Here is a 19,672-nt window from a genome sequence, read left to right as displayed (position 1 = left end):
AAGACACAAACACATTGGTAGAAACGGGTTTGTTAAGGGAATGCTTAGCAGCTTGCTTTTAAAGCTTAAAGCTCATCTAAGAGTTAATGTTGAATTGCTATTGTTTCACAAATTAATCATAATATGTAACTGGGTTAAGAATACAGAGAGGTATTTTCTTTAAAAGCTCACCAAACAATAAGAAATGCCTGTATAATAATATAACATAACATAAATATTCAACACTTATATGATTATAAATATATATATTATGCGTCAATTGATGACAACTACTTAAACATGGAAATAGAAACATATTCTGTTATATAAATTTTTCAAACAAAATACAGTCATTATAGATTTCACGCTAAAGAAGAGTGAACACTTTTATTTTAACCATTTAATTAATATCCATCGTTTATTATGTATACGGATATCCACAGTTAGATAATTCTTTTGTTTATGATAGGCATATAGGTACAACAAACATTATATTACTCCGTGAATCAGCTCATTCAAACATTGTACACTTATTGATGTACTCTTTGAAGAAATTGCAAACATATTTCATGTTAAAATAAGTTAAACGTAATGTTATATTTGAAATAGATAGACATTCATTTTTATTGAGGAAAGATCATTTTTACTTGAAAGACCCAAAGGAAGCTGTCTAATATTGATTTGGCATCGTGCTAATGCCTGAATTATACCTGCCGAGTGATCGGTTGATGTGATCAGCACAGTCAGTACTCGGCCTAGTAGCGGGCGAGTGATTTAGTGAGACAGTGGATAAATGCAAGGCCCGATGACTCGGCAGAGTAAGTACCTCCTCCACCTGAATACTCAATTCCGTGCTTCACTCAATTTCCACTTGGTCACTGCGATCAGGCGAGTCAGACAGAAAGAAAAAAAAATCAAAATTATTTTTTTTTTTATATTTAAGGAGTGTGTAACGTTTGTTGTTGTAAAACTTTTTTAATTTTTCTCTTTTCCTCTATTTCGAAACCGTTTTAACAGCACTTGACAGCAAATGACTAATCTCAATGAACTAACTTGCCCACTGTTAATATGTGATCACCTGTACTCTCCAATAAGTTGCTCAGCCGAGTAACAAAGTGAATGACTCGGCCGAGCACTCGGCAGGTGTAAATCGGCCTTAAAGATAGCAACAAAAGATAAAATGATCATTCCTTTTATTTATCAAATTACCGACAGGACAGATAGCAATATTCATACTAATTAGAGTTGTCAAGACCTAACATCATCTACTGGTTTTAATTGAAGCAACTTACAAGTTTGAGTACAAAGTTAAATACTGATAGGAAAGTATTTTGTCTATGGAAAATTATAGTAAAGTTGCGTCCACACTTTTCAAAAATGACACCAATGTTTTATATCAGAGACAGATTAATAGACGGATACTTTTAACCTGAACAATAGAATTTTGGGAGCGAGAAGAGACAATTATTATCTTATATTATAAATGTACAATAATTAGGTTATAGTAATGAAAACATCCATGGGACAAAACTGAATCACATAAATATGTCAAGCACACCAGATTACATAATTTAATATATTGTTTTTATTAAAAACCTCTATTGCCTAAATATCGCCCCGTAACTTTTTCCATCACCACTTTTAAAAACATGAATCAATCATTAAACAAGATATGACTTGGATGCTTGGTAACTTTAAATATTTGATTTATTAACAGTAATTCAAGCAAACATTTATATATTCCGCCAGCTAACAGTAAGTTAGGCACAGATAAGATAAAATAGTTATTATAGTGTTGTGTGTATAATTGTTTACACTTAGTTTTTTGGAAGGCAACCACTAGGGTTGGTGGAATGCATTATAACAAGTCATTTTTCAAATAATAGCATAAGAGGTAGGGATTTACGGATGGGCACACCTATTTAGATTTTATTTTAAGTTTGAGAATATCTATTTAAACAACTTACACATCTTGTAAAACTTAATTCTGTTCACAATAATATATATGTATTCAGAAAATTTTATTTATCATTGAATCCAATTCCGACTCGAAACATTAAAAAAATTAATACATAATAAATATTTCAAATGTAAAATCAATTATTTTTCTAACTAAGCATACAAAAATAACAAATATTTCATTAACTAAATTGTGCTAAAATAAATACTTAATTAAGTATGTAATTTTTTTTTTCATAGCTTTTCAAAATGAATAACAAAAAGTGTATAAAGTAGATTGTAAAAAAATTATTAACGAAAATAAATATTGTTCTATTCCGATTTTTTATGATCTTCAAAATTTGTGGCTATTCCATTTTTTGGTAGGATACAATATAGAAAAAGTCTCAGATCGTCTGTGGATAATTCTGAACATCAAAAATGCAAAATATGAGTAATATTTTGGTATTTTATCCCACATCCTTTGTACATTTACTGAATTGACTTTTCGTCTGAAAATAATTTAATTTATTATATTTAATAATTTGTGTAATTTCCAATTAACATTAAATGAAGTAATTAACTTTGTTTGAAACGGTTTCTTAACCCATAGGCTGCCATGAGCATCTATAGGCGATTCAAAATTCTGAGTCGTTGCTGCCACGAACAATAATATATGCTTTCAAATCCGTCTCATGATATCTCGACCCTCTTCATCTACATGATGAAAAACTCAAGTTTAAACCAATCGCTGCCAAGCTTATGTTTCATTTAGACATCAGGTTTACCTTAACTTAACACACTTTGGCTGGGAAGGGTAGTTCAACCCGTTCGGTCGGTGATGCTTAACGGCGGGGAGGGTAGTTCTACCTTTTGCGCCAGCCTCATTTCAATGGCAGAAAAGATGGAATTATTCAATGTTTTTGTATGAATATTATATACCAATCTCTTTGTAAAGGTCCCAACTATATGTACATAATTGTCGAATCATAATGCAAGTCTTCTTTTTATATTTACCTTCATGCCTTTCGTTTACATCGGTATTTCAACAAAAGGATATTATATAATTTGTTATTGAAATAATTCAATTCCTGGAATGAGGGTGTTTAAGACCGTGAAACCCGATTTGAATCTCTGTATCTGTTCCGCACTCACTCAAATTCTACGTGCAAGCGAGCGAGAGATGTCGGGCGAATTTTAAGAAAGCAGGTATGGGCAAATACCGATAGGCAGACCGTAATAAACATATTACAAGGTTAATTGAGTTGCATTTCAAATAATATTCGATTTTCATTTAGCACTTTTATAGCTTGGGTATGCTGAATTACTACGTAGAATTTTTGTTAAAATATTTTCTAAGATATAGCGATTTTAAAGAAATTAAAGAAATTCGCACGGGAACTTTATTTTCGCCCGGAGACTGCGTAGCGCCAGCGAAAAAAACACTTACCTGTGTTGATACAGGTGTGGCAGCGATTGGGATAGGTATACTTTTTGCTTATGGCTTGGTTGAAACTCTTTGGTTTTATTTTATGTTTCATCGTAAGTTATCGTCTATTCATATCGTATCGTTATCGCATTGTATGTTTGTTTCGCATTGTATGTTTCATGGACAGAGCTGTATTTGCAAAATGCTAATTTTGGGATATTGACTGAAACACTTTTGAATTCTAGCAAATTCAAAAGTTGACATACTGATAAATTTGTAATTTATGACATCAAAATAGTATAAAATTTTGTATTTGAGTACAACTTACATGCCTAGAAATGTGTTTTTTTCAGACAATACAAAGTATTTGCTTATAATGACAGTTATGACCTCAAAGGTAGGTTGCGAGTCAAACAAAGTTATTACTTTTTATGAAACAAAAAATAAAAATTTACATTGTTAAAATATTTTTTTTGGCCAATGTTTATTTACCATTATGGATATGTAAAAATGTCTAAATTGGAATTGAACATCTTTCAAAAAAGTTTAAATATGAGTTAAGGCTCTGAAATAATGAACAGCATTCAAAAAGATTTTCATCATTTATCATCAAAGTTTTTAAGTATAAAAACATTGTCAACATCTTTAAAATTTCATAATTTCTATAGATTTAATAATATACTTATGGTAACATCTTAAACAGGTAAATGTGTAATATTATGGTACACTTATTAGATATTTGTGTGAAATATCATTTAAAAGTCTGACAGTTAAACAGTTTTGCTTGATGTATTTATGAAGGTGAAATGAACTGTAAGAGATTGACATCAAGCGCTTATGGTACGGTACTACTGAATATGAACACAAACAACGTGGCTCCATCCACACTCATTTGTTACATTCTCCGTACTGTATCCAATCAATCAACATTTTACCAAATGTCTATTTAATATTCTTATGTTTAAAACCGTTAAGAATCTGATTGATCTAATTGTAACAAAATAAGTTTTAATTTTTAAAATAATGCTGCTTTTTTATTAGGGAAAAGAAATAGTGGAGTTCTGAAAATACAAAAATATTTAAGGGCTATGATTTTTAAATAAACTAGATCATTCAAAAATTTGTACGAATATCACAAGAAAAGTGTCAAAATGTTGGTTTTGTAAAAGGTAAAATTATTAACCATTTAAAAGCTCCAATAAATCCTTATGTACATGGGAACAAATCATTACTAATTTATTTTTCCAAAGGCATCAATATTATTCTTTTTGTAATTTGATGTTCATGCAATCCCGGTCATACATTGGATGTATATATAGTCCTGGGTCGATCGATCATTTTACATGACTCAATGATGTTGAAGTGATACACAGAAAAATTGCCATAAAAATTTCTGCCAGCACTATATAACATAGATGTATAAACTGTGTAGACCGGGCGTCTCGAGTCTTGTTCTCGTGACACAGAAATAGAGAGAGTAAATCTGAAACGGACTTTAAATGCGATTCCTGGTTCCAGTTAACGGGGACAGGTAGGAAAGATTAGTCTGTTTGCTAATTGCTAAAATGATCTGATTTGGATCCTAGGTTCACCCATACCATCTCTACTTCTGTCGAGAGAACGAAATTCGAGATGCCCAGTCTACAATTTTCGTATATCTATGGTCTTCCACTACGCCCATCACTCTCAGCTCAATCAAATGATTGAATCTTTTTTGAAAAAGTAACCTGATCGATCATTGGCGGTTCGTGATTGAGTTAAAGTGATTGGGTAATTCACGATCGACCCAGGACTAATTGGATATTTGTTCTAGCACAAATTCTCTTGTTCTACAAGTCGTAAATGCTTAATATTACATTTTAAGTTTATAAGGAATTTATACAGTAACACCTCGCTTAATGAAGTATGTTAATAGGACGTTCTGTAAACCGTTATGGCTCGTAATTGGAAACTCCGTTATCAAAGGCTGAAATAACATAAGTAAGCTATCCTTCAGTTGCTTGTATTGTACAATAAAATGTCAGCAACGTGTAATTAAAATCTTACTAAATTAACATCAAAGGCTGCTGACAGAGCCAACTGTGAGCATTATATTTTAAAACTTTTATAAATCAGTTTTTTTTTATTTAAACGATCTACCGAATGTTCGGTCTTTCCACATCTTCTAATTTCATACTTTTCTTTCTAATTTGTTTCTCACGGTGACCTTCTGATTTCCTTAATTTTTCATTAAACGAGGCATTATTGTACTCTATTTGGGTTAAATACTTCTTGAAGCTTTCAAATGGTTTTCGATTATAGAATTTAATGTATTTTTGTATATTAATTAAAGCAATGTGGATGTAATACGTGCAGTAAATCATATTTAGTTTGTTTAACAAAAGGACACAGAATATACAACACAATAGATATTTAAAAACTGATACCGATTACCACTGAATGTCCACAATCACGGATGCGTAGCCGGGGAGGATATTAGGAAGGTTATGTTATAATATTCTTAAGGCAATTCACAAAGTGATTTAGTAAAACTACTAACCAATAATACTTACAATTAACACGGGAGGTAACTTCTATTACAGACGTAAGCAGCAAACGTAAAGGTACATATATAGTACATACTAATTTGCAAAATTAAAGTAAATTCAAAATATCTACAATGTGCAATAAAAGTATTGTCGTTAATTAGTGCTTAATAATTATTAAATTGGTGTTAAGCCTACTATTCAATAATAAAGATAAGAAAATAATAAGGACTAAAGCTATAAAAATAAATAACTATGTAGCTTGGGATAATAATTTATCGAAGAAGTGGAAATGGATTAATACCGGGGGAGCAGGTTTAAAGGAAGGAACAATAGTTCCAGTGGTAATCTAATATCTTCTTTCCTCGATTACAAAGTGAATTGAGTCAAAATAGCATATCCTTAACTAAACAGGCAAGAGAATACACGAGAACGTAATGTACGCAGGTATGAATGTTTGTTTGTTTGTTAAGCAATACAACGGTTAACATCCAACACGCTTAACATTCAGTTTTACAAATAATGTTCATCTCCAATAAGTTGTATGAACAATGTATGTGTATGTTTGTATGTATGTTTGTTGCAGTTTGTTATACAAACAACTAGATTGTCCAAATCACAATAATGTATTAGTAAATAACACAATGATTTTACGTAATATATATTCAGATTATACATACTTTAAATACATAAAATATTATAATTTTGTTTGATACATATGTATAATAAATATTTTAAATGTTGTCTTTTTTTAATTTATCAGTCACTTTTATGAAAAATATTTTCTTCAATAGAATTAGAATACACAAACGCATGCTACTAACAACCTTTATCTAGTTCGGGCCAGCCGACGCTAGGCAATAGTTGTTGTTTGTGCTAAGTTCAGGCACACTTACGGCTAACTGAGACCAGACTGAGGTCACCTTACCACCTTACTCACAACACAAGTCATACAAAGTAATCAACCAACCAAACTAGTTGCGTGAATTCAAATCATACAATCATAGTGGATTAGTTATCTACTCAAATTAAATCTAGTAAAACAATCATTATGATTGATAATAATGTTAGTGCATTTAACCAAATAAAGAAGAGAGTCCAATGAATAACAAATTAATATAAATGTGTGAGCCTTAGCAGCCGCATCCCATTGCATTAGCATTGTCCCGATGCCTGAACTATAAATTCAGGAAGTCACCAATTACCTTGATCCTTTACTCTAATCAATTATTTAAAGTCCATAATCAAAGCTCTCCCATTCAGAGAACCTGGAGTCTTGTTTCTGAAGCTTCTGTTGGCAGGCTTCCAGGTAGCTGTCCTGGATGCGGTACATCCCCGAGTTGGCCTGGAACATGAGTGTCTCCAAGATCCTCTCGTTCTTGATGGCCTTTGAGGGCAACACCACCTTGATCAGGTCCTGCGGAGATATTCTGTACAGCTTCAGGTCCCGCGCCAGTCGGTCCATCACACACCTGTACTCTAACTTGTCGTCCAGTCTAGAAGTCTTTGTGCGTATCTTGTGTCGGCACCAGCTCACCATGGCCTCAAACTTGCGCAATTCCGGGCAGTCCAGGTTTCTGCACATTATCATCTGAACCATGGACTCGGACAGGTTGAGGAACTCTGGGGTCTGGAAGAGAGCAAAGGCTCTCTGCTCTACGAAGGCTAGGATCATGTTTACCAATTCCGAGGCGGAGGTGTAACGCCAGTAATAGTTTTCCAGGGACACAAGCATTATGCAAACCTGGAATTAACAACATTAAAAGATTATTTATGTGATAATTAAAAAAAACTTTGATCTTTACAGAACCCAAAGAGGCAACCTTAGAGTACTAGTAATAAGTATCGATATTCCAACCATCCAGGGGTGGGAGTATCGACACTTGTGACACTATTGAATCTAGCACCGGTTGCAATTACATTATTTATTGTTATTTACTTGAACTACTAACTTTGTGTTTAGTAATTGATTTTTTAGGCACATTAAAATTTTATGCTATGAGAGTTAGAAATAGCTCCAGTAGTATCTTCGATACTTTCGAAGACTTTAATTAGGGCTTTATACAAAGTATTTCAAAATAAGAGCTAGACACTAATTTCCTCTCATTTTTAACGAAAAAAGTGTGTAAAATTTAACCAAGAATCAAAATTCTGCTTTAAGGGTATAATTAAAAGAATTCGTAATTTGCTTTTCATAGATGGCACTAATTTAATTATTTCGGTAAAAATCACTTTTCGCAAATTATGCTTTAAAATATTAAGATGAATTATTTGTTTACGCCTGTATATAAGCAATATGTATGTATAAAGTCAATTCTTTCAAGAAAGGCACACAAACACAATATTCGATTGAATCGCTGATAAAACATTCTATTTGTAAGCCTTTCCTGAAAGAATTGAGTTTGTATACGAACAACACTATTTATTCATATTCATGTTGCGTATGTAAAGATGCAAAGAAATAATTCATATAATTAAAAAATTAAAAAAAAAAAATACGTAATTCTTGTCGTGTTGTATTGTGTATTGTTTCTTTCTCTCTCCTTTCCTATCCCCTGTATTTGTAATCAAAAATAATATATTTTTACAAATGTATTACTGGGTAAGTAACTTCTTGTGAATTCCTACATTGGCTTTGTATCCCTGTCTGTTTCATTTTTTGTTTCTTCTTGTTTGTTCTACTTAACCTCCCTCCCTTTTTCTATTTTTGTACTGTTTTGTATGTGAACCTTACAATTATGATTATTTTTCTATTTTTGTACTCTTTTTTCCTAATAATTAAAGTGGTTTTATTAACTTTGAAATTTGAAGAATTGTTCAAATTCTCCGAAACCACCAGTAAACCACCACTAGTCTTGTAATGTTGATTGTTTCAATCAAAAAATCTGTTCAAAGAAGCGAAGCTAGCAGTCCAGAATAGAGCGCTAGTACCTACCCTGATGTATGGCAGAGAGATGTGGAACTAGCAGAGGAAAGATGAAAATAGACTGAATGCTATAGAAATGATATCCCTGAGGCGTATGTGTGGTAAAACCTTGTATGATCGTGTGAGAGATGTGGAGAACCGCAAATAATGCAAGACTGATGTAAGCGCAATGAGTAAGATTAGAAAAGGGATGCTCAGATGGTTTGGGCATATAGAGCGAATGAACGAAGAAACGAGTGTAAAGCGAATATATGACGCAAATATGAATGAAGAAGTCGGGGACGCCCGAGGAAGACATGGCACGATCAAGTAAATCACATACTGGAGTCGGGCCATGTCAAGAGTCAGAAAAATAGAAAAGTATGTATGATATGATGTATAAATGTGAATGAGGCAAGGAGTGTGTGCCAAGATAGAGTTGTTTGGCGGTCAGTCTACTCTGCCTTCCCCCAAACGGCCCAATGGTAAGTTAGTCACATTACAATTGATGATAATATAATAAATATGCAGTATAGATTTGATTGACCCTAGAAAAATGGATATAAAACTATTGTAAGAAAACAGAAGAGAAAATAAAATGTATAAATTAGTTATGTAAACGTGTTAATAATGTAGTTACCACATCGATACGCAAGAACTGCTTGGCGTGATGGAAGCAGGCCTGCAGCAGCTCGGGCAGGTCGTAGTGCTCGGCGGCGCAGATGAGGCCAGGGATAGAGGCGCAGGTCAGGGGGCAGCTGCCAGTGTGTAGGTAATCCAGTAATATCCGGAATGTATCCGGGTCAAACTCTATTATCGAAAACTGCAAAGAAAAACAAAAATCAAATTTAATATTATTTTTTAATGATTAACTAATGTTTATTAGACAAGATTTTTTATGCATACCACAAAGGACAACAAATTATTATAAGCAATAATTAGTCACTTAAAATATCCATACAAATTGCAAATATCTCCCAAGTAAAAATAAATGCCACCGACGGGAATTGAACCTGCACCTTCTGATGTCCGGTCAGGTGCTCGGAGACCACTGAGCTACGTCGGCTTATTTTCAACACACCAAATAATTCAATATGTACTTCAATCAACAATTACTGCTTATAATATATTTTTTTTTTCTCCTGTAAACAACCAATTTTATTTTGTTGGAAAGGCTTTGTTAGTGCTAAATTTCCCACTAGATGGCGTCGAGACATATTATATTTGCATTTGTTGGTGAAATATTATGGGCTACATTCCTTTCTTCAGCTCTAACTTAACCCGCCAGGTAAAGGGGAACAACCAAGTTTCGCGGAGTGCAGATGGAGCATGACCGTCTTCTTTTCTGCAATTGGTCCATAAATCAATCTGACAGTATACAGGGAACTCGCATTGTAATATCTCCATATGGTCTTCAAAAATAAAATCTGCTTACAAATTACTAGTTCTTTTTACAACAGCGTGTAAATTGCTGGCTGCATAGAAACCCCAAATCGGGTGAATAGAAGTTTGAGCTTGTTTCCAAACAATTAAGGTATATAGATAGAATCAATATTCCTTGCAAAATCAGTGTAAAATATTGTTCCTGTGCAGGAAGTAGGAAGGGGGTGCAGCGGCTGTCCCGACGAAGTCGCCTGTGACCGCCCGCCGCGCCATCGCCCGGAACATTTGGGTTACCGGCCCGCCAACTTCAAATGCTTCTTGAGTTTTTTTAACATTAACAAGCCAATTTACATGACTAATGATTATGGTAAAACCCTATTTACAGATGAAAGGTCATTTTATTGCTTTCCCTATCTTTTTCAGTATGACTTGTACAGTATCAGTAGCATTTTGAAGTTATCGCCCCAGACCTCTGCCCAGCGAGCGCTTGTAACCGACTTAAGCCCGTGGAATCTCACAGCAGACAATGAACCTGTGTAAGTGGCACATTCTTCACACGCCAATGTTGACTCTATCTATATACCTCAATGGTATAGAGAGGGGCGCTCTTGAAGAATGGTTTTTTGCAAAAGTATAAATATCATAATGAATGTTTACCTCTGTCTGCGCCAGTTTGGCTCTGTCCACCTTCTGAGCGTCTGCACAGACAGACAACCTCGGGACCGCCAGAGCAGTGCCTGCCCGCTCCCCTCCCCCCTTGTCTCGCCCATCTTTATCTGCAAAATAAAACAAATAATGTATTATAATAAAGCAAGTAAATAGCATAATATAATCAATAGTTGGCTATCACATGGCAAATATGCCCCAAAAAAGTGAGGGAATAGCGACTGTACCAGTCACATAAGTTTCAAAGCCACGAGGTGCAGCTATTGACCAACTACTATATTGATGTGTGCAGTGTTTTTCTCTTCCACGTCTGCTACCCATCTTCCCATGGCTTATCTGCTGGGTATTTTTGTATTTATAAATGTATTTATTCTTGTAAGTTATTATTTTTACATCTGGCATCGCATTCTTTGGATAAGCAAAGAAAAACCTCTGTATATTAGGCTGTTGTCCTGTGGGTTGATAAGGAAACGACATAAACCGAGTCCTGTAAGACCCTGTGCAGAAAAGTTTCACAGTGGACTGCTCTGCAAACCGTTACCTTACTTTGGCTATTTTATTTTTCTGCAGTTGATGTTAGTCACCTCATCTGTCCCTATTTTATGTAAGCATCTATCGATCAAAATGTTAAAGTGCAATTATTTATTAATGTAAATACATATCTTCAAAGATGTCACCCTTCAAAGTGTAAACTACTATGAATACTCTAATCTTTAATATATTTTTAAGATTTCAGTGTCTTAATAAGTTTGCCATTCATAGTTCCAGTGACAAAAAAATGCACAGTAACAAGGCCTCTGCAGGTTAAAGAGTTTCCAAAATAATGTATTGCCATTTTCGTCCGAGATAAAGGTGTTTAGAACGGCACAATAAAAGGCTAAATCTAAGATGGGAGACAGGAATATCTGAGTATTATGTAGGTGCATTATGATTTCATTCATTAAACCAATTTTTAAATTTAAACTTGAAAATGATCCAAAATTATTTTTATATTATATTACTGCAAATGTTAATTGCTTTTATGAGAATTCATTAATTTTGGTGAATAGAAAGCATCAAGTATTTTTTTCTTTTAGAGATTTCGGAAGTATTTGATGAGTATTGTCTCCGTTTTTGGTAAGGATAATCGCGATTGTCGCTCGTAGAGAACCACCACTGAATATGACGAAAGGCCCCATCCACTATTTATAACGGTAGATGAAACCTTACAGAAACAATATATTCTCAAAGAAAACACTTACTGGAGCAGTCCTGCGAAGAAGCCCACTTCTTCTTGTCGTCAGCGCTGAGTTGGGCTTGCTGCTTGCGAATGGACCTGCCCCAGCCGGCGGTCAGGGTGCCCAGGCGCGAGAAGGCCCTCTTCACCATGGGGGAACTGGGGACACTCTTTGGTCTGAAATTAATTCATTACATCTATGAATCGCCAGATCAAAAGTAATTTTTCGAACTCCAAACTATCCTCTATTAGACAATGTAGATACAAACTCACTAAGCTATTAAGAACGCCATAGTTGAAAGAGACCAGTGCATTAATTATTAATCAGTAATAATAATTCTGATAAAAAATCAATGGATGGGAGTGACATCTAGTGAGATTGACTTGAAACATTTCTAATATTACCATAAATTATTTTTTCTTGACCACATTGTATAGGTAGGTACAGGTACCTACTTCCATGTATTCCTACACAATGTCCCGAAACTCGTAGTACAAGCGGTAAACTGATGAATCTACATCACATTTGGAGACGATTTTGTGTTATAACTTTTTTAAATTTGAGCTTTCATTTTCGAATAAATCGAACTTAAAGTCGGATTTTTTTAGGTAATGTTAGAAAAGGTCGGTCGCTAGAGGGCTTTTAAAATGCGTCGAAGCATAGAACCGCATCCAAAAGTTTTATTCAACCCTTTAATCACAGAAAAAAATCGTAAAAAAGGTCGAAATTCTAATCGGACTGAAAAAAAAGTTTTTTGGGTTCTATTTGCGATGTAGATTCTCCAGTTTACCGCTTGTACTACGAGTTTCCCGACACCGTGTACATATATTTGAAAAATGTATAAAAATATATTATTGCTCACATTTCCAGTTTCAAAATCATAATACCCATACAGGGTGTCCGGGGATAATTCTACATGATGGTAGAAATGAAAAAGATAAATAACTTTTTTAGAAATTCCAACTTTTATTTTCTCATACTAAAATATTTTTCCACAGAAGAAAATTTATTTTCCCCTACAAACAATAATTTTTTTTAAACCTAAAAACTGCCTTAAAACGTTGGAAAATAATTTTTTTAGTGCATTTTATCCCCGGATACGGATACCCTGTATATGCATAAATCTTTTATCTATTTATATAAAAAAAAATAAAGTTTGTAGCGGGCGGGTAAACTATCTGAATCTCTATTTTTGGACAAGCTTTCAAATTGAATGAATAAGTTCTTCACCAAGAACCAGTGATATGTTTTCTTATGCGAAATACGTGTAGTGCTACCTCCTCTCCTTGTCAACATTTCAAACAGTCTTACAGTGTCCATCATCAGGGTATTTATGTAGTGCAGAGAGTGGTGTATCAGAGATAATACTGTGTCAGTCAATTCTCATTGGTGGGATTACATTTGAAATATCGGTTACTACTTGGAAACACCCTTCAAAGCCAGGTGCTTATCAAGAAGCGTCGAGGGTCAATCCATCATACCTATTAAAGTGAATAGGGTGCTCACGAAATTCAATCGCCTCTGTAATTATTAGTGGTGCTCGATAGGTTTTGGGACTTCTCAGTAGGTACTTAGGTTGAAATCAAATGGTGGGTATGTCTGGATGACCGAGTTTGCATGTTCAGAGAACCTTTTTGATATTGTCGGTTCTGTTTTGCCTATGAACCACCATGTCGGACCTCAGAACTTACACCCCGAAATCAATAGTCCTCTTTTATTGTTATTTATTTTTAAGAGTTTTCCGTTTTTCATATTTTTGACAGCGAAATTACTTTTATTTGCGAATGAATCGCTGGACAAGCTGTACGAATACTGCGTATATGTCAACCAAGAAAAAATATGACCAAAACTGTCAAAACACGTGCAATTTTTGAAATTGATTAGATTTTTTTTGGATATTCTCTTTCTCTCATGCTTTAAGAATTGATTTTTTTTTTGAAAATTTGTTTCTAAAGAAAACGATATTATAGTACATTTTCAAAAATATAATCAAGGAATGTTCAGAATCCCCACATAAAGGTTCTAACCGCAAAATAGCCAAAGCTTAAAAAATCTTAGAAATTCCCCGCAATTTGGGAAATTTTCCACGAATTGGCAACCCTGCTGACACGTCACAGACGCAAACAAAATGGCACCGCTTCAAAATAGCTGATTATGACACTGCGTGGGTGAAATCCATCCATGAAACTCCTTTGAAATTCAATTAAAAATGAATTCTTCGTACGATTTGAAATAGGGTTCACCCACGCGGCGTCACACGGAGTAAACAGACCACACTCTCAATCTAGTATCGCCACAAACAATAACCTGACTGATTCCACGTCGGGCACTTGGAGGAAGTTGCTCGTCTTAGGACGGGCCGCCTGCGGAGACAGCAGGGAGGGCACCGGGCGGGCCAGGAGCTCCGCCACTGGCACCTGCGGGGAGCCGAAACCGGTCTGGATGCCGTACAGCATCTCCTGGAACACCCTGTAGACAAATAAATCACACATTATATTAAACATCATGTCGTAATAACAGAGCGTATATTGAAATCTTAATAATTTGCCCAAAACTTTTTGTTAACCCAAATATTTTTTTATCCATTACGACAGCAGAAGTTGTAGGTAGACTTTGTAGGGTTGTAGAAAAAACTTGTGGAATTTATTTGAACTTTTAATAGTATAAATTACGCTATAAGTTAGCCAGGCTATAGTTGAAAATTATGCGACCCCTCTCCTATCTACGGCAAGAGAAGGGGTCAGAACAATTTACGGAACGCCGTAATTACGCGGTTGTCATCTGTCAAAGTGACAGATCCCATACAAAGAAATGATATTCCGCGGCAGTTCCAAAATTTATCTGACCCCCTCTCCTGAAGGAGATTATAGCGTAGTGTGTCACCCCAACACATAATATGTATAATGTATATGCCACGCCCAAATTATGCTCGAATTATATGGCGTAATGTGTCTGAGTCTTCATGAGAGGGTAGTTGTATATAATATACAAGCAAAATTATTGGACCGATTTGGCTGAAAAATTCAAACTTTGTTCTTATTAGTGTCAGGAGTGTTTAGAGAGTTATTTGGATGGTAGAAAAGTTAGGGACGCCCGAGAAAGACGTAGATTGACGATCTCATGAATCATATACTTATATGTGGTAATAAGTGGCGTGTGTAATGAACGAAGAAAGGGGTATAATGAGAATGTATGACGTCAAATTGAATGTTAGATGAATTCGGAGACGCCCGAGGAAGACGTGGTACGATCAAATGAAACAAATACTCTTTTATTTCTTTAGAAACTCATTATTTCCACCTTAAGGCGATGCCATACGTAGTAATGCAAAATCATGTGTTTTTGGTTTGAAAATTTGGTCGTCTAGAAATGTTTCAGATGCTTTAATTAAATACTGCGAGTAGAAAACATCTTGGCCTTTGAAATAATCGAGTATTTTTTAGATAAGTCTTTTTATAAGCCCAAAAAAAATAATAATGTATAGGCCTATTAAACCTGCTTTAAAGTTCAAAATCTCTTAATTACGAACCCATTTTCGGTTATGATTTTATTGTATAATGTGGCAAATTAAGTTATTTATAAAATGATCGGAAAAAAATTAAATATTTATGCCTGAACATCCACAAAATAAAACAAAAGGCACTTTTTGGCCATGTTTTTTTCTTGCATAAATCAACACAGCTGTATGGTGTTAAGCGGGAATTTAAACCTTATCGCCATCTACGTAAGGGTTGTTATTAATAGCGGCTCAGTTTAAAATATTACACGACGTAGTGCATCGCCTTAAAAATGTTTTCAGGTACACTAGAATTCACAACTTTAAAACTCTACTCCAATCCATTCACATCCCCGAACAACTAACTAAAAACGCGAAAGACGCTAAATCTCTTTTTTTTAAAACTAAAAATAAGCTATACACCGTAAGTTATAACCTTTTAACTGAGAATTACTTATGGTGACACGTTGTGCCTGCGTAGTTCTTAAACCACGAAGTGGAAAGCTTTTAAAGGTTATTTCCAATTTAAAAACATAAAATAGTACTATCCGAGCATGAAATACGTAAAACAAATCCGAGTTAATTAAATGAGAGAACAGACAGACAGAACCATAAAAGATTTTTTTATCATGATGACGTGATATAATTTCACAGCATGAAAAATGATTTCGAGGAAAGAAGGGAAAATAATTTAAATTCACGGGTTATTTAGCGCTAAGTGGACAATTTTGTGCAGTTTCCTTGCTTTTCCTTACTGTACTTACCCCCTATTCAATGGTTCTGCTATGGTGGCAGTATAATTGAGGTGTTTATAATGTAGGTAAGTACCCAAATTCTTAAGCATACATATAATTTAACTACCGAAATAACCATCCTGAAAATACACAGGTAAAATAAATTATGTGCACGTTTGATGCGCTCACTAGATTTTTTTTCCGGGAACTTAGTTTTGGGTTTCTAAACATATCCAAACCAAATCTTTTGGCTGTTGGAACATTTACCTCCCGCGAAGCCCCGCTAGTCAAAGTAAAATTGAGATTGGAAAACTGCCTTTGAGAAATATTTTCATGATTATTTACCAGAGCGTGAGGAAATGCGAGTAGACGGGATTCCAAATTGCTTTGGTTAGTAAGTACTTATGCCTTTTAATGCAGCGCACACAAAGTATGTATTCTAATACTGCTTTGGGCACTTTGCAAATATTTCTGTATATTATTAGATAGTAAATTTAGAATAATCGAAAGAAGACATATCGAAGAAGAATAGATGGGAAGAGGGAATCTTCTTCTTTCGTATGGTGGAGGGGTCAAAGAGGGACATTTAGGTCTGCGAGCCAGTCTAGGGCCTCAGGCGTCGCCATCTGGACTTCATCAATCCCGCCGGGGAATGAATGGAGCGGGCATTCGTTGACCACACGTTCGGTGGTCTGCACCGCACCACATTCACACATCGCCGACTCTTTCAGGCCCCATCTGTGCATCATGTGGGCACAGCGGCTATGGGAGCACCTTAACCTATTGATGGCGGACCAGGTTTTGCGAGGCAATGAGAACCCAGGCTGTCTGTCGGTGGGGTCCTGTATGAGGTGTGCATTTCCCACGTTGGCCGTTTGCCACTCAAGTTTCCATCTATCTTCTGGGGTGAGAGGTGATCGGAGGAGCCTCTCTCGGAAGAGGGTATGAGGGGATGGTATGATCATATCATCAGATACCATACACCATAGGTAAATGGTGTCCGTACAGAACCGGCACTGTGTCCGGAACTAGCGGTATAAGTGGTAGCCGATTTTGTGGAATAACTTTTTTGATTATGGCTTTCGTTTTCAGATAAATCGAGCACGTTGGAGTTGGAATTTTTTTAGTAATTTTTGAAAAAAGATTAAAAAATCCATATGTTTAGATCGATTTTTTTTGGTTGTCTTTGTGAAGCAGATTCACCAGTTTCCCGATTGCACCTCTAGTTTCCGGATACCGTGAATGTTTTTCTTGCCATCCAGAAGGACAGAGAGGGCAAGAAAATGATTAAAATGAGATTATAAATACAATAATACGTAAATAAACGCCGTATGTAACAAGCCAAATTTGATATTTAGGGGAATATTTTTTATGTTTTATTAATACTTTTAAATCCATTTCAATATTAGTTGCTATAGTTTTATCCCCTAAAAACCCCGGCGGATTACCCGTTAGACACAAAGGATTTATTTTTGAGAAGCCAATGCTGGATTAATCCCTTATAAAGTTTTGAAGGTTTGGAAGAACGCAGTTATAATTTATTTAAAGTTTTGCGGTTTTTGGGCCCCCACGAGGGACCACCCCTCCCAAAACCCCGTGTTGTTTATCCCACAGAGAATAACTCTTCTATAAGTTAAATATCTAAACTTATTTTCAGACGACAGTGCTTATGGGGCAGCCCGTTTCGTAATCAAAAATTTAATAAATTTATTGGTCTTAAAGCATTTTAACAGGTAAATTCCAACAAATACATTAATTTTTCATAATAATTGTTTGATTATATTCCTTTTTGGTAACCAATAGATATAATGATATTCTCACTGTGATCTCACGTTCTGAGGTTTTCGTTTACATATTATTAAAATTTAGTAGTATGGATAGTATAAAGTAATATTAAAAAGCGTTTTTTCTGAAATAATTATAAATACTTCACAATGCGTTTTTTGTTCATTAGAGGGGTTTCGGTTTCAGTCTGTATTTGGTGTCATTATGTTTTATATTTCTAACCCTGTGTTTTGTATAAACTTTTTATTTAAGATTTAAATGTTAAAATATTGTTGTTGAGTTTTGAATGAGAGTGGGATTTTGTTTTAGGGTTTAGTATCATATTATAGGGGGCGTTTTTGCCAAAATGTTGTATTTTTAGTTGCTTGTTGGATATGCTTTCGACCCTGAGATTGCAGAATACACTAACGTAATATGTTTTAGAATTTATTTATAGGTGGAACTTAGTAAACCAGAGGCAGAACAGGTATCACAATAATTGTTCCCTTGTGGTTTAAAAATGCTAGATTAATTTATTCTACTCTTGTTAAAGTGATCAGGAATTTAATTTATGAAATGAGCTTACATCCGACGAAAATACCCAAATAATGCTGCCGATATTGCATTACAGGAAAGTGATAAAAGCAGCACCAATGCGACGTTACGCTACTTCTACTGTTCGAATCGGTTGGTTATTGAAAAAACCATAACATCAAATTAAGGACGATGCGAATTGGATTCAAAGTGGTTAAAATTATGAATAAACTTGTCGAATTCTGCTGCATGCCAAGGCTCCTAAAAAAACAACACTTGGTTTTAACTTAAATATCGAATGGAGACAACTACGACAACATAGATTTTTAGGGTTTAGTTTGGGTTATTTTAATAATTTATGCGTATTTCCTAACCTGAGAACTTTAAAAAAAACTTTAATGCATTTTTTAACAATCTCCCCCCTCTCGTAGCAATTAAGTTGAAACCAAAAAGAAAGTAAAAATATTCAATCAAATAATGTTAAATATTTGCGTATTAGGCGTGCAGCTCTGGAATATATTTTTTTGAAATATTAATAAAAGGTTATATATTAATAGAGGTTATCGTTATTACCTACATTGAATACAAAATTTGATCATGATGACGCAATGAAGCCATGAAGGTAATAATAGGTAACAGCTAGCTAAACTTACAGAGCTTGGTTTTAGATTAGAAAGATACTCTGCCTTATGACAGCAATTTGGAATGAATTCCTTTATATGGCTATAAATTGAATCATTTTAAATTATGATAACTGTGATGTATGGTAAAAAGTTGGGTATTCAAGCGATAGATGGCACTAGTCAGAAAGCTTTCTCCAGAGTCTGACAGATGTCGCTAGAGTGTAGCAATTGCCTGTGGGGTATCCTTGTCAGACTTAAGGTTAAACGCAACGCTCGTTGTATTCTACGTGTTCACAGATGGCGTTAATTAATTAATTTTGTTTAAATACGTTTTTGCAAGGTATTGCTTTACAATATTAAGACAAATCATTTGTTTACGCCTTTATATACGCAATATGAATATGAATCAATAGTTTTGTTCGTTTAAAGACTTAATTCTTTCGAGAAAGGCACACAAATACAATATTTTACCGATGATT

General features: G+C 34.6%; 1 protein-coding gene across 1 annotated transcript in view; it reads right to left on the bottom strand.

The window, feature by feature from the left end:
- Window positions 1-6,934: 6,934 nt before the first annotated feature.
- The window catches only part of rsh (Rap GTPase activating protein radish), a 558,630-nt gene continuing 545,892 nt past the window's right edge, over window positions 6,935-19,672 (bottom strand). Inside the window, exons 15-19 of the mRNA XM_089642770.1 lie at window positions 14,350-14,511; window positions 12,067-12,218; window positions 10,817-10,935; window positions 9,417-9,599; window positions 6,935-7,615 (exon numbers count right to left, since the gene is read on the bottom strand). Of these exons, the coding sequence (XP_089498896.1) occupies window positions 7,103-7,615; window positions 9,417-9,599; window positions 10,817-10,935; window positions 12,067-12,218; window positions 14,350-14,511 (1,129 nt within the window). The 3' untranslated portion in view covers window positions 6,935-7,102. The remainder of the gene's footprint in view (window positions 7,616-9,416; window positions 9,600-10,816; window positions 10,936-12,066; window positions 12,219-14,349; window positions 14,512-19,672) is intronic.

The sequence above is a fragment of the Hesperophylax consimilis genome, chromosome 18 (assembly GCF_061612785.1).
Source record: "Hesperophylax consimilis isolate HC1 chromosome 18, BYU_Hcon_1.0, whole genome shotgun sequence".
Taxonomy (NCBI): domain Eukaryota; kingdom Metazoa; phylum Arthropoda; class Insecta; order Trichoptera; family Limnephilidae; genus Hesperophylax; species Hesperophylax consimilis.
The sequence above is the reverse complement of the archived record's forward strand: the minus strand, read 5'-3'. Positions and strand labels throughout refer to the sequence as shown.